General features: G+C 44.4%; 1 protein-coding gene across 1 annotated transcript in view; it reads right to left on the minus strand.

Annotated features, from left to right (window-relative positions):
* FMR1 (fragile X mental retardation 1) overlaps positions 1-24,835 on the minus strand; it is a 107,080-nt gene that overhangs the window by 46,694 nt on the left and 35,551 nt on the right. Inside the window, exons 4-6 of the mRNA XM_030209423.1 lie at positions 11,857-11,928; positions 11,518-11,666; positions 2,709-2,802 (exon numbers count right to left, since the gene is read on the minus strand). Of these exons, the coding sequence (XP_030065283.1) occupies positions 2,709-2,802; positions 11,518-11,666; positions 11,857-11,928 (315 nt within the window). The remainder of the gene's footprint in view (positions 1-2,708; positions 2,803-11,517; positions 11,667-11,856; positions 11,929-24,835) is intronic.

The raw sequence follows: 24,835 nt of genomic DNA on the forward strand, positions 1-24,835 counted from the left end.
CCATTATTTGAACCCAACCCCCCCTCCCCAGGGTGCCAGCTTACTGTTAATGATGTCACAGTGACATAGGCTTTTGTCTGGGGAGCAATGTTAGAGGCTTATCACAAGCTCCACCCAAAGCTGCAAACAATCACCAAATTAAAAGAAGCGCTGCAGATGATCTGGGACAGCCTGCTATAGGGTCCAATCAATAAGGCTGTTAAGAACTTCCCAAAGCAACTGAAGGCTTGTATTAAAGCTGGAGTGGACACTGAGCATTCACAGTGACTGAGAAACTCTGACACACTGGGCCCTGTTTACCAAGCTATGCTATAGGCACACATACGTTTTAGCACGTGCTAATGCTAGAGACACACACAGGAATATAATGGGTGTCTCTATCGTTAGAACCAGGGGCGTATCTGCATGGGGCCACAGGGGCCTGGGCCCCCGCAGATTTCGCCCTGGCCCCCCTCCCCGCCGTCAACCCTCCCCCGCTGCTTACCTTTGCTGGCGGGGGGGGGGGGGGGGGGCCCAACCCCCGCCAGCCGAGGTCCGATCCGCAGTCTTCATATTTAGTCTTCCTCCGACTCCTCCGTGGCCATGCTGTAACGCTGCTGATTCGTTGAATCCAGTTCGGAGTCTGACGTCGCAGCACGTTGTACGCGCGTACAACGTGCTGCGACGTCAGACTCCGAACTGGATTCAACGAATCAGCAGCGTTACTTACAGCATGGCCACGGAGGAGTCGGAGGAAGACGAAATATGAAGACTGCGGATCGGACCTCGGCTGGCGGGGGTTGGGGCCCCCCGCCAGCAAAGGTAAGCAGCGGAGGAGGGTTGACGGCGGGGGAGGAAAAATGTGCCCCCTCTCTCTGGCTCTGCCCCCCCCCCCCCCCCCCTACCGCCGGATTCCAGATACGCCCCAGGGTGGCTTAGTAAACAAGGCCCATTGTTTATCATTTGAATGACATTATTTTACTGTGTTTTAGCTCAAGCATTTTTAATGCACAAAAGTTGCTAGGTAGGACTACTACTACTAGAATTTCTATAGCTCTACTACACGTACGAAGTGCTGTACACTGGAAATGAAGAGACAATCCGTGCTCAACAGAGCTTACAATCTAATTAGGACAAACAGGACAAATAAGGGATAAGGGAATTACTAACGTGGGAACTGTTAACGAGTAACAGTTAGGAGTTAAAAGCAGCATCAACAAAGGTAGGCTTTTAGTCTAGATTTGACTTTATATGAAGAGACCTTTATAAACAAGTTTTGAAGTGGATAATTTCCAACAGTATATTGCTGCAATACAGAACCATATAGACACATCTAGTTTTGTAGTGTAAAGCGCAGTCCCTTTTTAAAAACTCAATCTCATACAAGTTATGCAAAATATTACAATGTGCAATTTGATATCAACATAACCTATTTTATTTATGGTGGCATTGTGCCACTTTGATAGTCACCACCAGTACGATTTTGTGGCTCAATATATATTTTATACAATTTATCCTTTATAATTCTTATTTGCACAGAATGTAGATTTGTTATATTCCGCAATAACCTATAAAGTTTGATGCGAATTACAAAAAGTCAATAAATTGAAAACAATAAATTAAAGAATTAAAGCTCAAACAGCAATACAAAATATAAAATCGCAAGAATCGAAATTAAATGTCATAATGCAGGTGTTTACCGAAACGTGGCTATGACTGGTCAGTGGTGTTTCCACATTTTAATAGACCTTTTTTATGCCATTATTGGAAACTGCTGGTTACCACCACTCAAGAGCTGTACCCTCATCACCTCTCCTGGCTTTTTCCTGACCAGCAGTGTAGGTAAACAGAAGGATGCAGTCCTTACAATGATAAGCAGGTAGAAGAGAAAGGATGACACAGGTGATAGATGTCTTAAAATGAAACATAAAAGGGCCCTTTTACCAACTGGCTGTAGGGCTACAGCCAGGGTAGTGGGCATAGCATGCGGTGGAATTGGCCTTACCACCGGGGTTTTCCCAGGAGCCCAGCTGTGCGTCATTTCCGGTACTACAAAATAACTTATTTTATAGTACTGGTGGGCAGGGAGTAGACATGCCCGGCAGTAATCGGGCAGTGTTGCTCGAATACCACTGGAGCCCTCACTGCTTCCAAAATAGGAGGTGGTAAGGGCTCCAGCTGTGTGCCAAATGTTTAAGTAGTGCACAGTCACTGCCTCTGTTGGGAAAATGCCCTTTTACTCGTTGCGGTAAAAACTGGCCTCAGAAATCCCTCTTGCTGATCCACCGTGGGTCACCTTTTATTGCTGCTTGGTAAAAGGGCCCCAAAGTGTTTCAATAAGACATCTTCCATCTCCTGTGTCGTCCTTGCTCTTTTCCTGACCAAGACCTTTCCTAAGATCACCTTGTCTGTTTCTGCCTTTCTTCATTTCTCTTAGAGAAATCATGCAAAGCAGAAATAGTAAATGCAAAAGAAATAGAGAAGGTAAAAAAAAAAAAAAAATCACATACTGAATTTAACAACTGCAGCCAAAGCCAAGATCTAAATTTATATATATATATATATATATATATATATATATATATATATATATATATATATATATATATATATATATATATATATATATATATATATATATATATATATATATATATATAAAAAAAAGGAATTTTATTTGATCACTCTTGAATAAAAAATAAACCAGTACAGGGACTGTTCATACTCACTAAAATGATAAGCTGACTGCTTTCTGAGTCATATGTTACAGAAAAAGCTCCAACAGCTTTCTTAAATTCCTTATGTGCAGATTCTTTGGCACACCTACAATGTAAAGGGCAAATCATACGCAACACGTGAAAAGGTCAACAAATTTACTAGACCTATTAGAGTACAGAAGTCTATAGACGGAAGGTTATGAATTACATAGATATAATATATAGATAGAAATACGAGAACTTTCTTCTGCTCTGACACACCTGGCATACAATGTTCATGTGTGTGACACACTGAAGTGTAAAATTCACTGCTAAACAAACAAACAAAAAAAACTCCTAACAATATTTCACAGTTAACAATAATACAAAAGAAATATAAAATATTCTACTTTATTTGTTGTATAAACCATAAAAATTACAGCTATTTTTTCTTTTCTCAAAGAAGTTTTATCAGTGAGAAATCTGGGATTGATGTGTTGCATATCATTTTTCTATAGGACTGAATGGAAGGCAAATCCACACCAAATTTACCGTTAACATCATAAAATCTTTTATCCATTCTAGAGCCTATACAGAGCTAGGATGTTTCCTATTAAGAGCTTGTCATCCAAACCAAATATATTTTCAAATGTGGGTGTCACCTCAGTAACAGCAACACAAAGCCCTGCAAATATGCTATTAAATAAAATATATGGACAACAGACTTGCAACATTTCCATTTGAAATTGGTCATAGCAGTTATCATTGGGGGTAGAGGGGAAGCAGAAATAGGGAACAGTTATGGAGATTTGAAATACCTGAATCTCTAGATCCTCTGGTCTTCCCAGCTTGTAGGCACAGATGATAAAGAAAGCACAGGCTTGCTGCATATGTCAAACTTTGATGTGCTGCTATCAAAAACCCTGTGCTGTTCCGAACAGTGTTCTAAAATTAGCTCTGGAATAGCGCGGGGCAATAATGCCCCTATGATCAAAGCTAATAGCATGCAAATTCATGTGCGCTATTAGCTCTGATCATAGGGTTACTTCTACTGGAGGCCTGTGCATGTGCCTAAGGCACAATTCTGCAGAAGTTGTTTGACAGGTCAGGTCTGTTAAAAAAAAAAAAAAAAAAAAAAAGCCTGAACCTGGCAAACATTCCCCTGATAGAAGAGCCCCTCCTGTCCCGGCCCAGCCCAATCCCCCTCTCCTGCCAGGAGAGGGCTCCAGGTCCAATGAACTTCCAGCCCCCACCTGGTGGCCTACTGGCCCCGAACATCCCCCACCGTACCTTCAAATGATGAGAGGAGGAAGTAGCACTCCTTCCTACTTCCAGCGCCCCCTCCAAAATGGCGGCACCCTGTCCAGTGCATCCTGGGATGCGTGGAAAGGAAGAGCGAGTGCTACTCCCTCCTCTGTCATTTGAAGGTATGAGTGCTTGGGGGGGGGGGGGGGGGGGAGGTGAGGGTGAGGAGGTCTAGTGGTTCCTTCACTGTTTGGTGGGGGCAGGCTTGGGTTTTTTTTTTTGTTTTGTTACATTTGTACCCCGCGCTTTGCTACTCATGGCAGGCTCAATGCGGCTTACATGGGGCAATGGAGGGTTAAGTGACCTGCCCAGAGTCACAAGGAGCTGCCTGTGCCTGAAGTGGGAATTGAACTCAGTTCCTCAGGACCAAAGTCCATCACCCTAACCACTAGGCTACTCCTCCACAAGCCCAGAAGAAAATCCTGGACCTATCAAACCTCTTCTGCTGGTCTCCTCCATTCCTCCTTTGCTCAGCAAAACCTAACGCCAGTTCCATGCTGGCATAGGGATTACAGTAGCAGCAGCACCCTCGTTTGGCGCGCTACCTGCTAATTATAAGGGAGGAATGCGGGAGGCCCTCATTTGCATGCATCTGCATGCAATTAGCAATCAGAGCTGGCGAGTAGGTTGTTACATACGCTCACTGGCTCTGATCATTGGGCAGGAGCAAACACAAGCACTAGTACAGTGCTACTGGCCTCTAGCGCCCGAGCTTGATTTTGATCATCTGGGCATTAGTGACACACCTCTCACCTTTTGGGGACACATCAGTGTGGCCTTACACACTGGTTGAGAACCACCGATACAGATATACACACAAACACACACAATTAAGTGTCTTATTTATGAACAAAATAATCACGAAAGGGAACAATCTGTCTTTAGATGATGTTATTGCCTAAATGCATGGAAACCAACACAGAATGGTAAACAGGAAATTTTTTCAGCTATTACCAATTTGTTACATGAAGGGATTACATATAACTGCACTTTGGAAGCAACAATCAGTGTTGCTCAGCTTCTGAGTAGATTTTCATTGCCTCTTCGGTGGTAGTACTTGTGGCATTAGTAAATTAAGATTAAAAAAAAAACAAAGATAAAACCTGCTGAAAATAAAGACCCTGTAGTTTATGCATGTTCTCCAAGTAATGTCTGCTTAAATATCAATTAAATATACTTTTCTTCCTTCATGCAGTTAGTTACTACAAAAGCAATACATGCTATGCTATGATGTAGTATGAAATAATACTACTAAACAACGACCATCCTGTCATGGTGTTAAGTCCTTGAAACAGTCATTCTGAAATTACCATCACAATGCAGAATTTCTTTTAAAAATAATTGGACCCCCATATTAAAATATAAAATATCATCAAATGGGATCTAATGTTTATACTGAAAAAACAAGTTGAGAATTCCAGATATCATCTGATCTTGGAAGCTAAGAAATCGGACCTATATCATGCTGCAAGCTATTTTTGAAGTATTAATAATGACAAGATGCAAACTTGTTCCAAAGGAAAGGAAGATCTAGAATCTAGAATAAAGGAATATGAGGATACAAGCTGGAAGACTAAGAAACATCAGAAATTTTTTTTTCTTCCAAGTATGGTTGATGCCTCAACATCCTTCTAGGGCGGCCAATAGAGGTTCAACTAGGCAATAATATTTAAGAGAGTTTGGTATAAGAAGGAGTCAAGAGATTCCTAAAAGTGAAGACAGAACAAAGCACGACCTACTGGCATGGAATGAGAGCCTATGAAGCAAGTGTTCATTAAGGAGAGGTCTTACCTGATAATTTTCTTTCCATTAGTCCTTCCCACTATACCAGAACATGTGGGATAGTTCTGTCCTTCAACCAGCAGTTGGAGATAGAGAACAGAAAACTGAGCTCTCTCTCTTGGTATCCAGTCCAGCTCCTCAGTATTTATGTAGACAAGCGGTAAGGAGAAACTCAGAATAAACACAACCACCTTAAACTAACATTAACCAGACGAGCAAACATGTATGGACCTATGTCATCTCTGGACAACTTGTAGAGAACAAGGGATATGCAGGAAGCACCATGCAAGGTGACAGCTGTTATCCGAGTGATTACTTTGCACAGACTAAACATCTCAGAAACCTCGAGCAGGCCTCTGGAATAGTGAGAAGGACTAATGGAAAGAAAATGATCAGGTAAGACCTAATTTCTTCTTCCATATGTAGCTTCCCACTATTCCAGAACCCGTGGGATTTCCAAAAGCAATCAGAGTGGGTGGGATCCTGGCACTGTCTCCCTGAGGGCCAAAGTCCCAAAACTGGCTTTCGAGTGCACCCCAACGTCCACCCTGTACTGCTTGGCAAAGGTATGCAGCGTCAACCACATCACCGCATTACAAATATCCGGAGACAGTAATGTAGTCTCTGTCCAGGATGATGTTGTATGCCTCACAGAATGAGCTCGCAAGGCCTGAGGAGCCTGCTTTGTTTCCGACACAACAGCCAACAAGAACGTTGTCTTTAGTGTAAGATCTTTCAAGGAGACTTTCCGGAGTGGCTCAAAATGAGGCATCTGAAGAGCCTGAAGGACTAAATTAAGGTTCCACTCTGGACACATCGCATGAAAGGAGGCCACAAGCAGCCCGCTCTCCGCAATAACTGAATGATATCCAGGTGAGCTGCAAGAGACGTCCTACTGTAGTTGGCTCCTAAAACAGGCCAAAGCCACAACCTACTAAATACAGAGTCTTGCTGCAGTCACGACTCAGGCAGGAGAAGTCTTCAGCTAAGGCTTAGCATCCCAAACTGCTCAGGTATTTATATTTTGAGGAGCTGAGGGCAGAGACCAGGGGTAGGGGTGGGGGGGGGGGGGGGGGGGGGAGAATTTGCACACCCAGAATTGGCTTGAATATAATCTGTGCATTGTACATGCTTACACTGTGTGTGTGAGGAGAGGAGATAAGAGGGGAAGTCAGTTTGAAAGGTGCAATTCCTTAATTACTATGTTACAATGAATTGTTTCTTCCATAGAAATGTATTTGAACATTTTTTGGAGGAGGTTCATTTCTCTTTTGCCCCTACAACAAGCAAACTGTTTCTACAGCACAGAAACTTCCTCCACCAACTCGAGCTATTTTCTCTTTGGCAAGATCCTACCTACAAGTTTCTGCTGCTAGCTACAATGGAAGAAGGCAGGGAAAGCTCACTCACATAAGTGGGATGGAGTGGGGGTGGGGTAACTAAAGAACTGCAGATTGAGCTGTATACGTTAAAAAACATCCTTTTGTCTTCTGGACATTAATGTAAAACTCTGCTGACCTCTGAAAAAATACAGACAGTTGGCAGTCCCAACCTCCTGAGTCCAGAGAACATATCACAAGACTCCTCTCAACATGTGGACACAAAATATATGTGTAAACTTTCTCAATCGCTTAATCTGGCCCAGCCCACAACAACAAATGTAACTGGCTGCCATAAATTTAGCCCTTACAGAAGTGGCACTCAGCACACTACATCTAATGGAATTGAGGCACCTAGATTCTGCTACATGAGCACGCAATACTGGAACACACTTCCGCGCAACCTGAAAACGATTCACGAACAAACCAACTTCCGCAAATTACTGAAAACACATCTTTTTGATAAAATCTACGGAAAGAACCAAAACATATAAAATCCACACTCACTGCTCCGTTATACATCAACACATCCACCTAAGAATTCTCAATCCTGAAATCACACCACACACATACCTTTAACCAAAGAAGATGTATACCATAGGCTATCCGTTGTTTATATGCTATATATTGTCCTCAGAATCTCTAGTTTTTCGTTGTTTTCCTTTCAATGTTTCTATATTCCTTAACGATACTTTGATTTGTTTTGTATAACTCTTCACAATGTAATCCATAACCGAATTGGAACAAAATGTAATTTCCATTATTCATAATGTATTGTAAGCCACTTTGAGCCCGCAAAAAGGTGGGAAAATGTGGGATACAAATGCAATAAATAAATAAAAAATAAAATACAGAAAACTAGTGCAAATCGGCATCCAAGTGCCTACACTTAGGCACATCCACTTATGCTAGGTCAATAGCAGGCATAAGCGTGCACACATAAATGAAACACTTTTGTACTTTACAGTCTTCTCAAACTTATGCATGTAAATGCTGGACATGCCCATGTCCCACCCATGCACCTCATCCAGTGCATAATCCTTTGTATTTATGTGCTAAGTGAGTTGCATGCTAAAGTTTAGCACTCAAACCCAAGGCAAGCAGTGGCTTCCCCATGTCCTCCAGGAAATTGTCCAAACCTTTTTAAAACCCAGATATGCTAACCACTACTACCACATCCTCTCAGTCTCACACACACGTCCTTGCAATGCCTCCACCCGTGGCCCTCCCATCCCCCTACATGCACGTCGCCCCCCCCCCTCCAAAATCGCCAACCCCCCTCTGCTACCCTCCCCTCCCCCCTTACCGGGGTCTAAGCGGCAGCAGTGAAGGGCGAGCAGCAGGCTCAGTGAGTCGGTTGCCTTCCTTCTCTTCGCTCTCAGCTCTGTCTCTGATCCCGCCCTCATTTCCTGTTTCCACAAGGGCGGGACCAGAGTCAGAGCTGAGAGCGAAGAAAAGGGATGGCTGCCGACTCGCCGAGCCTGCTGCTCGCCCTTCACTGCTGCCGCTGGGACCCCGGTAAAAGGAGGGGAGGGGAAGGTAGCAGAGGGGGGGTTTGGCGATTTTGGAGGGGGGGGCGATGTGCACATAGGGACGTCTGTGCCCGCTCCCACTGTTCAACTGTCCACTGTTCTTTTTGCCGGACGCACGCTTCCCGTGTCTCTCACTGGTATCGTAACCACCTCCTGATGTCAGGCAAGCAGGGTTCTAGTGCTGGCCAGTGACGTCAGCAGGTGGTTATGATCCCAGGTAGACACTCGAACGTTCAAAGAGCAAATTATAGAGATATAGGTATGAAAAAATAATATCAAAACAATAATTTTGAAATGAAACGAAAGATATAATATAAGTATATACAAAGTATACATGGGCAATGCATCCATTATATGGTAAGTAATTTATCGGAATAAATACAAATGTAATGATGTATAGTTGCAAATAGAGATAACTTTGTATGACACTTCTAAAATCTTATGTATGGATAAAAAATATGTTATGTATATATTACCTGTACTATATATATGTGTAAAAAGGTAAAATCAACGTACTAAAATGTTGTGAAAATGATTTTTTGGATGCAAATGATGAGAACGGATATAAACGAACCGTTTTAAAGGAAAGGTAAAAGTCAATTTCTAAATTAAGGCCCAATGGTGAATGGGTTTTGAAATAAAATACGAGTCTTTGTTCCTCTTGGAGGAGTAGCTTATCAATGTCAGGTCTCCTCCATTGTTTTTTTTTTTAAACTTTGAAAAACATTTGAGGGCTTCAATGGTATGTCCCATCTCTTTCCAGTGCATGAGCAATGGCACCGATTCATTTTGACGCCTGATGTTACTGTGGTGCTCTATTAATTCTGGTCTTGACTATCCTTTTGGTTTTTCCTATGTAGAGCAAGTTGCACGGACACATAATAATATATATCACGTGGTCACTGTTATAATTAGAACAATATTGTAAGGTATATACCTTATTCGCTGTGAATGTGTAAATGTGGTACCTTCAACTGTGTGTTGACAGACGCTGCATTTGTTACATTTTAGATGACCGGTATGTCTTGTTGTGGCATTCGGATTAGGAAGGGAAGGATGGGCAGAGGGAACTAATTTCTCTTTCAAGTTCTTTCCTCTGGAGTAGGCAATAATCAACTTCTTCTGTTTGAAAACATTGTGATTCTCTAAAATATGCCAAAGGTTCCTAATACTTTTCTGGATTCTTCCTGCAAGGTGTGAAAAATCAAAGAGTTCAAACGAAGTCTGGAGACGGTTGGGGTGGTTTAGATTTAAGAAGTTCTTCTTAGTTGTGAAGTTAGCTTTGAAAAAACATGATTATACATGTTGTGGAGGATACCCTCGTCTTTCAAATCTTTTAGTCATGATCTTAGACTGTTGTTCAATTCTTCATCATCAGTACATATTCTTATCTGTAGGAATTGGCAAAGATGAAGGTTGGCCTTTAGTGAACGATTATGATAGCTTTGAAAATGTAACAAGCTGTTACGATCAGTGGGTTTTCTGTATAGGGTGGTTTTGAGAGTGCTATCGCATTTGATGATTCTGAGGTCAAAAAGGAAATTTGTTCATGATCAAATTGGATCTTGAACTTAAGATTGGTATCACATGTGTTGATCCATTCAAAAAAGTGGGTTAGTACAGATTTTCCTCCTCTCCAAAGAATAAAGATGTCATCAATTAGCGCTTATAAAGGATGATATGATTCTTGAAAGGATGATCTTGTAAATAAAGTTTTTCAAAGTGGACCACATAACTGGCAAGATTCGGGGCCATGGGTGATCCCATCGCTGTGCCCTTTATTTGTTGGTAAAACACACCCTGGAAGCAGAAGTAGTTGTTAGTAAGGGCAATGCTTGCAAGAGTCAAAATAAGGCGAATGGGGATGTGTTTGTATATATCTCTTCCCTTCAATGTTTCTTGTTGTTTCTGAAGGTTTCCTGCTGGTCTCACTACTCCTGTGTTTCGTTTCTTATAAGGTCACCTTATGACGGTGTGTGTTAAATAGCTTCCTCATACATTAGGAGAGAAAAATAAATACTTACCTACCCTCAGATTCTATATAGCGTGCCTAGAGATCCGCGCTGAAATCCAAGCTGATTCTATAACAACGCATGTAACTTAACAAGCTTAATAAGCTAAGGATCGCTGATAACAGCACGTAACAAGCAATAATGAGCAGTAATTGCTACTAATTAGAACATACATACACAACTCTCTAAGCGTATTCTGTAATGAAGTGCGCTGAACTTCTAAAGCGTGCAGCAAAAAGGGGCATCTTATAGGTGTTTCATGGGCGTTCCAAAATTTATGCGCGTAGTTAGAATATAGCCCAGTGCACCAGGATTTATGCCATATTTTTGTTGGTGTAAATGGATGCACATAGTTTTAGGCACTAAGATATCAACTAAGAACATTCTATACACCGCGCCTAAATCTAGGTGCCGCATACAGAATACACAGTAGACACTGATCTCTGCACCAATGTTTTAGGCACCATATATAGAATCTCCCCCTTGATTGTTAAACTGAAAGCAGAATTTGTGTTCACATGGTGATGACTGCTGTACCGTTCTCCTTTTGTTGCCACACATTTTATCTATTTGGAACGCAGAAATTTGTCATCAAGGAAAACAGTTTGCGTACAATTAATACAATACAGCACTATTTATCTTAGTACCTATTAACCAGAAACACTTCCATTATCTGAAAGTTAGTTAGTTAGATATATGTTATCCACAAAAATCTCTCATTAGCCAAAATTCTTTTCACAGAAAACTCCAATTATCTAGTACAGACACTATTCTGGCCACTCCACATGAACAACAAAGCCCATCACAAATATTGTAAAAGCATTCTACTTACATTTGCCTTAAATCCTCAGGAACTTCCAACTTGATCTTGTTAAAGGTGGTTTTTGTTGCTGGCTTGTTTGGATTCACAGATCTTAAATGTTCGATTGTAACGATTTCATTATATGTAGCATCACAGGCTGCATATTCTATTACATAAAACTGATTTAAAAAAATTAACAATGACTTAATTCACACTTATAATTAAAATATGCACTCTCTAAAAACAAAACAAAACAGAAAATGCAATGACTAGGTTTTAAAACTCTAGACATTTCCAAAAGACAATTTAAATAAACTATTAACAAATAGTAAAAGTGTGAGCAAACTGAAAAAGTAAAAAAATTCCTACCTCACCCTTTATCATTCGGACTTTTGCCAGCCACCAACAACATGGTTCCTTCTCATTTGCTCTGGAATAGACCTACATAAAACAACAATGTTCAATATTTTAATGAATTTAAACATACATGAATTTAGGCCAGATGACTGAATGTGTACATTGTAATATACATATAAACTAGCTTTCTTTCCTTTCCTTCATCTAAGGAATGTATAATAATTGATTCTTCCTCTACAAGGGAAAATTGGACTTACTTGTTAATTTATTTTCCTCTAGTCTTGCCAGACCAATCCAGACAAGTGCAGTCTCTCAGGGATCCCCTATGTCCCCTTCTTTTTGTCATCAAGAAAAGGTGCCCGAAATGGCAGCCTTAGACAATTCACTCCCTCAGAAAACGAACCACGTCAGGATGAGAAGCCAGGGAAGAATTTTGTAAGTGGCCCCAAAAACACACCAGGGCTCCAACCTGAACCTTCAAGGACTCTAACGCTAGACCCTGCCTCACCCCAGCCTGCAAGAACACTAAAATGCGGCCCACAGAAGAAGCAAAGGGATACAAACCCCACTGGGAACACCAGCCCTCAAAAATATGCCACCCTCGGACATAAGCTGAGGAAGTATATCTCTTCCAGGTAACCCCACAATATGAGCTGCTGAGAGACAGCACAGATGTCTCTTTGCCCAGGCCACCAACAGTCCAGACTCCACTCCAAGCTGACTGCTGCAAGTCCCCTCCCTGTTTTATATAGGCCACCACTGTCATATTGTAGGAGAAGACCTGAACTGGAGCTCCTCCGAGGAACTGCGCAAAGGCCTCCAGAGCTCCAAGAGGTTGATGGACCACCGCGCCTCCACCAGAGACCATGAATCTTGAGACAGATGATCTTTGTAATGGGCTCCCCAGCCTGCTAAACTGGCAATGCAGGATCAGGAAGGGCACCCCCCCCAACCGCAAGGACTTAGGACTCAGCCGCTACATCAAGCTCTGTCTGGTTCCACAACTCCTATCTCCAGGAGATGGCTGAGAGTAAGGGCGATAGCCTGCTGCTTTGCTCAGAGCTACATGGGGAAATCATGATGGTAGAAACGGGGCAGGCAAGTCCCTGGGAATATCCCTTTCTGACCACCTTCAGAACCCACCAGTCTGAGATGATATGGACCCACTTGTGGCGAAAGAGGGACAAGTGCCCCCCCCCCCCCCACACACACACTTGCACCACCAAGGGGCTCAGTGCATCCCCAATGAACAGGATGGGCTTCTGCAGCTCCACCTGCAGAAGCTGAGGAGCTGACTCTCCTAGGGCCCCAAAAGGAGCCCGACTGAAAAGGTCTCCCAGAACTGAAGGCCTGGGTCAGAGTACGCTGGGTTAGCTGAAAACAGTTTTCCCTCCTGGTGCAACCGCTGGATGCAGAACAGTTCTGTGAATCCTTTTGTCTCAGCTCAGGGAGCCTCCCCCATATCCTTCACCAGCTTCTTCAGGTTCTCTCCAAACAACAAGCATCCACACAGGGCAACTGAATGAGAAGCTGCTTTGAGGCAATATCCACAATCTAAGGGTGGAACCACAGCCAGCGACAGCCCATCGCAGCAACCAAGAAGCCAGGCGGACCAAATCATAAGGAAAACCCACCAAGAAGGCTGCACTAGCCTCTAGACAGGAAACCTCAGGGGACTCTGGCAGCTGCTGCAGCATGGCATGTGCCACATAGCCGCCACAGATGAAACACTGGATGCCCCTAACTAAGCAGGGATGCTGCTCCACAAGGATCAAGCAGCCCTGAACAAGGATAGCGGTCATGACAAGGAGCGTCCACCTTGGGGTATGCCCAGTACTTCACCCCCTCAGAAATAAAATAAAGGTCAGCAAGACTCCACACACCCCTAAAGACTCCCATTCTGCCAGCATCATGCAGGTGCAAGCCTGATGAAGTGGGAAATGCTTCTGGGGCCCCACACCACCATCCAAGAATGAGTCCCTCTTAAATGGCTCTACAGCAAGAGAGTGGAGTATCCTGAGAATCTCTGTGACCTCATCAATGAGAGAGTTCTTCAAGACAGACGAGCCAAATCACATGGGACTGCTTCTCCTCCTCATCCCATGGGAAAGAGCCCTCAATCTGAATCCGAGAGGGACTGAGTGTCAGAGAAGCATCCAGGGTCCTCACCGGATGCCCCAGAGCTGACAGAAGCATGGGCCAGCCTCCTCCAGCAGAGCTTGTTTAACCCTTGGGCCAAACTCTTGAGCCCCATCAGGACCCCTGTACAGGCAGATCTGGGATGGGTAAGAAGGAAAGACTACCCCCCCCCCCCCTCCAAACTCCTGATGAGGGTGAAAGGAATCCTGCTGCTGAGAGACAGCAGCAGGAGAAAATAAAGTTGGGGCAAGATGGCCACTGTTCCCACTGAAGAAATTAGGACCATAAGTCCCAATGCTTTAAAGCAGGGTGAGGAGAAAGAAGGGCAGGTGGACCCTGCCCGCCCCCGGAGCTGTTTCCGAAGTCAAAAACAGTCCATCGCAAGAGGGATGGACTGTGTCAGCAGATGTGCTAATCTGACTGCTCTTGCAGACTACAGCATCTACTATCAAGCATACTCAGCCATGTGGCCAGTACTTGTGGGCCTGACTGTCGCACAAGCAGACTCGGATGCGGAGCTCTGGCGTGTTTACCTGGCTCCCCTGCTCTGTCAGGTGTGCTCTTCTTTTTTTATTTTTTTTCCATTACACAAGGCTATTTAAGCCTTTTTTTCTTCTTTTTTCACCACTGAAATAATTTTATTCCCTTGTACGGGGATTAGAGCTAAGCCAGGCAAAGCCAATCAGGTTCTTTTTTCTGTTTAAATACCTGGGAGCTGCAGGGGAGCACACCCAAACAGGATGAGCAGGGAAGGAGGAGTGGTAGGGATGGGGACCTACAGGACTGATCCACAAGCCTCACCCAGTGTGCTTTACCTGTCTGGTTTGGAATTGGATAATCTGGGAGCGGCCATTAGGCTCAACCCAATTGTGTGGTCAATGCCAGCAGAGTGGGGAACTGGGCTAGGGACCAGGAGCACTAGCTAGCACAACCTACCATCTGTTGTGGTAGCGAAGATACTTACCTGTAGCAGGTATTTTCCGAGGACAGAAGGCTTCACATTTTCACAAGTGGGTTGATGTGGTCTAGCGTCGCCTGGTTTGGCAAGATTGCCAGAGGAAAAATCTAGAGCTTTAAGGAGCGTGAGCAGCACTCCAGAATGCATGTGAGTGCCTTCCCGCCTGGTGCACGAACGCGCTGTCTCAGTTTAATACAAAAGCAAAATATTAAATAAAATACAAAGAAAAGACAACTCCAAGGGGAGGTGGGCAGGCTTGTGAGAATGTGAAACCTGCTGTCCTCGGAGAATACCTGCTACAGGTAATTATCTTCGCTTTCTCCGAGGACAAGCAGGCTTACCATTCTCACAGGTGGAGAATCCCTAGCATCCAGGCTCACCCAAGAGAATAAACATTGGTGAACTGGGCCTCGAAACGGTGAGGACTTAAAGCAGATTAACCTGAAACTATATACAACTAGATGAGGGTGCAGCCTGGAACAGAACAAATCAAGCCTAGGAGGGTGAAGTTGGATTCCAGACCCCAAACAGATTCTGCAACACTGACTGCCCAAACCAACTGTCGCATTGGGTATTCTGCTCAAGGCAATAATGAGATGTGAATGTGTGGACTGAAGACCAAGTTGCAGCCTTGCAAATCTCTTCAATGGAGGCTGACTTCAAGTGGGCTACCGATGCAGCCATGGCCCCGACATTGTGAGCCGTGACACGACCCTCCAAAGTCAGCCCAGCTTGGGCATAAGTGAAGGAAATGCAATCTGCTAGCCAATTGAATGGTACGTTTACCGATGGTGACCACCCTCCTGTTGGGATCAAAACAAACAAACAACTTGGCAGACTGTCTGAAGGGCTTCGTCCACTCCATGTAAAAGGCCAACGCTCTCTTGCAGTCCAAGGTGTGCAAGCTGCTTTCACCAGGATGGGCATGGGTCGGGGAAAAAAACGCTGGCAAGACAATCGACTGGTTCAGATGGAACTCAGACACCACATTCGGCAGAAACTTCCTCGGAAGTGCTCTTCACCAGCCAATCATTGAGATAAGGGAACACATGAACTCCCAGTCTGCATTGCGATGTTGCGACTACCGTTAGACACTTGGTAAAGACCCTGTGAGCTGACTCGAGGCCAAAAGGCAACATGCGGTACTGAAAGTGATGTGTTCCCAGCCGAAACCAAAGATGCTTCCGGTGGGCTGTATCGGGATGTGAGTGTATGCATCCTTCAAGTCCAGAGAGCATAGCCAATCGTTTTCCTGAATCATAGGAAGAAGGGTGCCCAGGAAAACCATCCTGAACTTTTCTCGGACCAGGAATTTATTCAGTGCCATTAAGTCTAGGATGGGACACATCCCCCCTGTCTTTCTGCACAAGGAAGTACCTGGGATAGAATCCCTGTCCTTCTTCCCCCAGTGGAACGGGTTCAACCGCATGGGCCTTGAGAAGGGAGGAGAGTTCCACTGCAAGCACCCGACTGTGCTGAGAGCTCAAAGAATGGGTTCTTGTTGGGCAATATGGAGGTTTGGAAATCAAATCGAGGGTGTATCCTAGGCGGAATATTTGAAGAACCCATCAGTCAGAGGTTATGAGAGGCCACTTTCAGTAGAAAAACAGTAGCTTCCCCCCAACCGGCAAGTTGTCCGGGATGGACACTTTGACAGTGACTATGCTCTGCTGAAGCCAGTCAAAAGCTCATCCCTTGCTTTTGCTGGGGAGCAGCAGGGGCCTTGGGCACACACTGTTGACGAGAACAAGCGCACTAGGGTTGAGCCTGAGCAGGCTGGCGAGTCACGGGAGTGTACCCACGCCTAGAATAGAAATAGGGGGTACTCTGCGACTTGCCAAATACCTCCTGGATGAGGAGGCAGTAGCAGAAGACGCTCGGAAGGGAGTAAGAAGAGTTAGCATCACTATGCTTCTTGATTTGGTCAGCGACCTTCTCTACGAAAAGATTATCCCCCCCGGCAAGGGGCATAAACAATCCTCTGCTGGACTGAATGGTCCAGGTCAGAAACATGCAGCCATGAGAGTGCACATTGCTACACCCTGGGCAGAGATTCTGGATGCCACGTCAAAAGTGTCGTAAGTGCCCCTGGGCAAGAACTTGAGACTCGCCTTTTGCTGCTTGACCAACTGGCGAAAGGCCTCGGCCTGCTCCAGGAGGAGTGCATCGACCAAGTCTGACAGCTGCTGCACTGAGTTCCACAAGTAGATGCTCATGAAGAGCTGGTAAAAATGAATATGGGTGATGAACATAGCGGCCTGATGCACAAAAAAAAAAAAAAAAAAAAAAAAGGCCAGGATTCTAGCTTCTCCTGCCTGGGGGAGCTGAGGCAAAGCCCCTACTACTCCTGGCTTTGAGAGTGGCATCCACCACCATGGAGTTGTGGGGTAACTGAGACCTCACCAACCCAGGTTCTCCGTGGATCTGATATTGGGTATCAATTTTCTTGGGAACCACAGAGACAAAGGGGACACCCAGTTCCTAACAAGGACTTCCTTGAGTACCTTGTGGAGAGGAGCAGTCACTGCCTCCTTAGGAGGGGAGGCGTAGTCCAGGACCTCGAGCATCTTAGCCCTGGGTTCATCCTCCACTTGCCTCAGCCATTTCCGGTACAAAATAGGTGAATGAGAGACTCTCAGGTGGAGCGGAAGGCTCAGAAGGGATCCTATAGGACTCATCGGAGGAAAAGTACCTGGGATCCTCTTCTGATTCCCACGAGCGCTCCTCTTCAGTATCGGATAACACTTCCCTCAGGGACGTCCGAGACGGGGCCCGCCTCAATGTCGAGGACCCATGCCCCGAGAATGGTGTCAAGGAGCCAGCTCCTGTCTCAACTCTGGCGAAGCTTCCTCCACTGATGTCGAAGGGGTACTGGTCTGGGTGGCTGTTGACACCGGGGCTGCAAGCAACAGATGCCGGCGCACATTGCTGCATGAGGCCGTCCAGATGCTCAGGGAACAAGGCCCGGATATGCTCATCGAGGGCCTCCATCAGTTGGAGCTTAGGATGCAGAACTGCCGGGGCTGGTGCCGGGAGCAGGATCTTGGCTGCTGGGAGATGTACACATTGGCACCTCCTGGATGGAGGGGGAGTGGTCCACCCAGCGTTGACGTTTCTCGGGTGCCAAACCCCTTGGTGCCCCGAGCGTCGATGGAGATCAGCGATGGTGCTTCTTGGCCTTCGCCCAATGCACGTCACCCATGCTCCTCGGTGCCGACGAGGACGATGTCAAATCCTCACGTTGCCTCGTGGCTGAGTCCAACAATGGCCGGTCCTGGGGGGCCTGCACAGCAGGATACCTCAAGACAGGTGGAGACCCACATGGATGTCTCACTGCTCCCAGTGTCTTGGGGTCTTGCAGCAGCCATTCCTACTGTGACTCCCGATGCCGGTGAAGCTCGACATCGACAACCTCAATGCCAATATCAAAGAACAGGACCGGGCTCAAAAAAGTTTCTCTCGTTGAGCCTCTGGGGAAAGCAGAGCCCTTTTCTTCATACAAAGACACAAAACACAGTTGGCAGGGCTATGGTCGGGCCCAAGGCACTGAAGACACCACGAATAAGTGTCCTTTCCCGAGATGGTTCGATTACACCGGATACAGTGCTTGAAGCCAGTGGGAATCTTCGATGACATGGAAGGAAAAACAGCAAAATCAAAAGTTGCGATGGTGCTTAAAAAGTGGAAAAAAGGCACCAAAAATAGGGAGACCTGCCAGGCAGGCCTAAATATGGCCCTCATTAAAAAGAAAGAAAACTTAAATGCGGGGCAGAACAAAACTAGAAATAAGGGAAGAAAACTTTTTTTTATAACAATAATAATAAAAATCGAGATAGTAAGCGGTACAAAAAGAACACCAAAAAGGCATTGAAACAGCTCTACCGGGCATGAAAGGGCACAAAAAAAACAGGTTCTTCTTACGTGAACAAAAGGGTGGGAAGGCACTCGCACATGTGTACTTGAGCACTGCTGACGCTCCTTAAAGCTCTAGATTTTTCCTCTGGCAATCTTGCCAAACTGGGCAACGCTGGACCGCGTCAACCCACTTGTGAGAATGGTAAGCCTGCTTGTCCTCGGAAAAAGAGAAAATACTGGACCTTTCCAGGGAGCACCAGCAGCCTACACTGGTGAGGAAACTGGTAAAATTCAGTTTTCTCTACCGCCATCGCCTGGAAGGAGGGAATAACAGCCACTTGTGCAGAACAGTGTAGCTAGTAGATAAGGAAAACGACTTTAGGCTAAACTCCTAACAATTAATCAAGGTCCCTCCCTCCTAACTCAAGAGAACTTCCCTTCTGGGGAGGCAGACTCAAGTCTCAAGAAAAAAAAAAAAAGGATAAGTAGAAGAATGTGGTCAAAGAAGCTTCAATTGGAAGAGGAAAAGACAGTGGTCTTCAAACTTGGGAGTTACTAATACAGCAGGAACTAAATGTCTGCCCATGAGCTCAGCAAAATGAGTGTTGACATTTGAGGAGTCTTCCCTTTTCCCTTGCGTTTCTCCATGCCCACAACACACAGACAGCAAAGAGAAATCTAAAATGGCCAACACTCCCAGAATTGAAGACAGAGTCCTGGATGACACAGATTCTCCCATGATTTTCCACAGGGGCGAAACCTGCTACTTAGGTTGCGCCCCTGTGGTTGTGTGCTGCAGTGCAGATTCAGATTTAAGCTTTAAGCTCGTCTGGTTTTGTATCTTATGTCATCCGCATAGGGATTCAAACCACTGCTCCTCTATCAACAGTACATTGGTTCTGAAGCTTAGATGTCTTACTTCCTTCCAGGGTGGCTCCAGATTTAAGCTCTGCTGGAATTGCACTGGATGATGTCAGCAAGGCGCCACCAGCACAAGGGTACTTAAACCACCGCTTTTGTCCTCCACCGTCAGTAGTTCAGCTCTCAAGCTCATCTATTTCATTTTGATATGTACTTCTGCTAGATATTTGTGGCTCCTCTCCAGATCTCTCCTTTGTGAATACTGAATTTTAGTATTTAACATTTCTGCTTTTTCCTCATTCTTCACATAGCACCTTTCAGTTTTTAGAATGCCGCTTATGCTTTTCCTCCTTCTCTGGATATATCTAAAGAAAGCAATGTCACCCTGTTTTACATCTTTGGACATTTTTACTTCTCTTCTTGCTTTCATCTACTTGGATTTCTCTTGGCTTTTACCAGATAGTCTTTTCCATATTCTTCCATTAGTGATCCTTTTACTTTGTGAATGCTAGTCTTTTTGTATTTATTTTGTGAGCCATCTCCTTGGAGAACCATAGCAGTGTCGTCCTTATAGCTCCTTTCAACTTGGTCCACTGTTGCCATATTTTCCCACTCTGCAAACTCCTCCTTTGTTAAAATCAGCATGTTTTGAAGTCCAGCACTTTGAGTCCGGTGTGTCTATATACTGGTTCGCTTTTATATCAAACCATACCATATGAGGATCACAGCTGCCCAGGTGAGCCTCCATCCTTATAATAGACACCTTTCCAGACAGCAGAGACAAATTTATACATTAATTCTCTGATTCATGGAGCATTGATTGCAGGGTTCCTCATAGTTATGCACTATAATCTATTTTGCATTTATTTTAGCTCATCTGGGGTTGGCCTGCAAGAGCTGGTTATTACTTTTTATTCTTATGCAGAAGATATGCCATTGCTTACTCCATTCCAGAAAATTATAGAACAGACTTATGCATTGCCGAATGATTCACTGGTGTCCAGCAGGATGAGTAGCCACCATCTTATGGGGATAAGATTAACTTGCTGTGGTTGGGCAATTGTCACCAATATTCTTACACCAGTACTACATGGATTGAGTACCCCTTGGTCTATGTCCTTGAAGTTAACTAGGAGCAAGTTTAGACCATACTTACTATGGATTCTTAGATATCAAATGTGGTGAGGAAAGTTATTCACATATAAGTCAGATGAGATCTTATTTTATTGAGCATTTAAGAATTTTGGTACCACCCATCATATTATCCCAATTAGATTACTGTATAATATATACATTTAAATATATATAATTTATAAGAGACATGCAAAAGAAAAGCACATGTATCAAATGGTTGTATTTTTTTTTTTTAATAGGTCACTACAATCAAGCAGATGCCCTAAAAGGTATTTTACCTTTTAGTTGCTAATTTTCACAATAAAAGCACCTCAGACAGGCTATTTTCCTCTCAGACAGCCGTAAGGTTGAACTCCTTACCTGAGGCAATTAGGGGAACTGGGAATTAGCTGGCCTTTTGGCATATATTAAATATCTTTTTATTAAAAAAAAACAATACTTGAGAAATTTAAGGAAAGGGTTAATAGTTCCATTATGGTTTTACTAATTATTCATTCCTTGTAAAAAGGAGCATAGGGACAGATGATATTGTATGTTGATTTTATTTAGAGTGGAGGAGTGGCCTAGTGGTTAGGGTGGTGGACGTTGGTCCTGAGGAACTGAGTTCAATTCCCACTTCAGGCACAGGCAGCTCCTTGTGACTCTGGGCAAGTCACTTAACCCTCCATTGCCCCATGTAAGCCGCATTGAGCCTGCCATGAGTGGGAAAGCGCGAAGTAGAAATGTAACAAAAAAAAAAAAAAATCATCATTTTTTTTACTTGAACTTGTACTTTAATTTATTTTAAATGAAAATGTTCATTGCTAGAATGCACTTTGAACTGATAGGTAAAAGAATAGAAATGCATAACTAAATTGTTTGATAATGACATCTTTTGCATGTCAACTCTAGGGGTCCGGGTTTACTAAGCTGAGCTAGAGGCACGCTAGCATTTTTAGCACGCGCTAACCGTGTAGACACCTATAATATTCTTATAGGCATCTACATGGTTAGTGTGCACTAAAAACACCAGTGCACCTTAGTAAACAAGGCCCTATGTTTGTTATATTTATCTGCATCCTCTCTGGTGTTTCTCCTTGTTGTTCCTTATTAGGAGTGTTTTGTTATAACTTAACCAAATAACTTCCACATGTAAAATAACAGAAAACAAATACCACAATCACATTGTTAAATCCCTTAAATCAATAGTCAAATAGTCAAATTTTGCCTAACTAGCTTGTGACTCAAAAATATGTCATGCAAGCATCCCAGTGGTGTGTGGGAGAGGAAACCATAACCCCCACAAACCAAAGAGAAGGCAAAAGTGCAAGAGGTCAACACTTACATAACAGTTCTTAAAAGATCACCTCATTGTCACACCAAAGCTACCCACAGCACCCGCAGACCATCCTTGGGAACTACAGGGCTGGTGAATGCCAGATTAGCTGCAAAGAAATCCTCGGTGATCCATGATGCCATAAATGAACAGCATCTTGACATCCTAGGAATAAGTGAAACCTGGCAAGATGAAAGTGGGGGTTTACCACTGGCTGACTATGCCAACAGGTTTCAACATCCAACATCAACCAAGACCAGGAAGACAGGGTGGAGGGGTAGCAGTCTTGATTCGGGACACAATCAAACTGCGCAGAATATCCATCCCCCAGCTACATGGATCAGAATCTCTTTTAATCCAACTTGAAGAGGAGAAGCCAATCTGGCTGCTCATGGTATACACAGCACCCACCACATAACACATTATCTGTGCAAGAACTCCTAGACCTGATTACTCAAGTGACTCTGAATTACTCTAGGTTGGTGATCATGGGAGACTTCAATCTACACATCAAAACTCCAGATACCACCACAGCTGCCTTTCTGGACACGATGACAACACTAGGATTTACACAGGTGATCAATTCTCCAACCCACGAAAAAGGGTCGCATACTAGACCTGGTATCCTACAAAGGGGTGGATATCCCAGAATTCTGGCATAACAGTATTGAAATAACACCCCTATCATGGTCAGATCATTTTCTAATTAAATTCTCCTTAAGTGACCACCTGAAACAAATGGCACCTCCCAGAGTTTGGAAGGAGATTAGAGACAAAAAAAAAAAAAGCTGACCGGTGAGAATTTCCTAGAGGCCTATCTACATGTAGATGAAAAGACAACAGTGTCAGAACAAGTTGACATCTGGAATACACACTTAGCCAGGACCTTAAGAGAAAACAGCACCACTAAAAAAGGTCTTATGCCCCACTCACAAACGCTCTCCTTGGTTTTCAACAGAACATCAGATCCTTAAACGCGAAGAACGAAAACTGGAAAGGAGATGGCACAAATCTCACCTGGATGAAGACAGACTAAACTGCAGGAAGTACATGGCAAAGTAACACCAAGCCTTAACAGCAACCAAAAAAACAGTATTTCTCTCAATGCATTGCACAGGCTACCAATTCAACCAATCAGCTGTTCAGTATAGTAAACAGCCTACTGCAACCCCCACAACAGAACCAGCCTGCCCAGTCTAAACTGAACTGCAATGATTTTGCTGCATACTTTGCCAACAAAATTTAAAGCCTCCACAAGATTTACAGGCAATCCCACCCAATGCCCAACCAGTCAACCAGGGGTGCACAAACTCGCCCCCTCCTAACAGAGACAGATGGAACACTTAACCTAATGGCAGAGGAGAGCCTTGACAAACTCCTAAGAGACCTTCGACCAACTATCCCTCGATCCCTGCCCATCAAAGATAGTGCAGCAGGTAAGTATGGACCTTAAAGAAGGCGCCACAAAAATTGTGAACACCTCTCTTTCTAATGGGCAACTACCAACAGCATTAAAAAGGGCAGTGGTTCACCGTCTGCTGAAGAAAAACAATCTTGACCAGGACAAACTTGAAAAGTTACAGGCCAGTATCCAACATCCCGTTTCTAGGGAAACTCATAGAACAAGCAGTCTGTGTTCAATTTAATGAATGGCTAGAAAAGAGTAACTGGCTAGATCCATGCCAATCTGGATTCAGACCCGGTTATGGAACAGAAAAGGTCCTCATATCCCTGCTAGATGATCTTCACAGAAACCGAGACAAGGGATTCGCCTCGATGTTAGTACTGCTAGATTTCTCAGCAGCTTTTGACACTGTGGATCATGATATCTTGCTAGCACAACTGACAGAAACAGGTATCAATGGACGATCCAAGATGGCGTCTAGCTGAGCGGACGTGCGTCTAGCTCTCTCCTTCCTCCATTGAAACTTGCACACGGAGTTTCGCTTACCGTTAAGGGGAAGCGAAAAGGTAAATCCAGTGCACTTGTCTCCGCGGGCAGGGTGGAACCAGCTCCGTTGCGGCAGATGACTCTGGCAGAAGTGGGATTGCTGACGACGGGAGCTGGCGATCTCGCTACAGGCGGTCCGGACAACCTTACAGACCTGAGCACCGAGGGAGTTTCGTTAAGTCCTTCCCCAATGGCTGTACCTCCAAGGCCAGGAGAGAGGCAGGATTCAGCGGTGGAACGGAGCGAGGCATCCGGAAGTCGATCCCCTGCGCTCGTTTGCGGAGACCCCGCTGCTTCCTCAACGCCAGAAGGAACACCGCTGCAGGTGGGTGTATCGCCTGCAGTAAATCTGAACGTGCCCTCTGTAGTGCTGGGAGACTTGAAAAGACCTACAGCTGTCACCCTAGAAGCTCTATGGGAAGCGATACAAGGCCTAAATTCCAACGTACAACAGATTGCCTGAATCCTAACGGGAGAACTGGCGGAGGTAAAGCAAACTCAAATAGATATCTCTCTTAAAGTTGCAGAGCATACAACTAAATTGAATGTTTTGGACAATGACTTTAAAATTGTGAAATCTTCAACAGAAATGTTGATGAAAAGTTCTAATTTTCAGCAGCGTAAAATAGATTTCCTTGAAAACCAAATTCGTATTAATAATTTACGTTTTCTCAATTTTCCAAAACCTCCACTCATCCCAGCACTGGAAATGCTAAGGAAATATGTGCATGAGATATTGGGGGTTCCCTCTGAGGGATTCCCACCTATTATTAGAGTA

The sequence above is a fragment of the Microcaecilia unicolor genome, chromosome 7, assembly GCF_901765095.1.
Source record: "Microcaecilia unicolor chromosome 7, aMicUni1.1, whole genome shotgun sequence".
Lineage (NCBI taxonomy): Eukaryota > Metazoa > Chordata > Amphibia > Gymnophiona > Siphonopidae > Microcaecilia > Microcaecilia unicolor.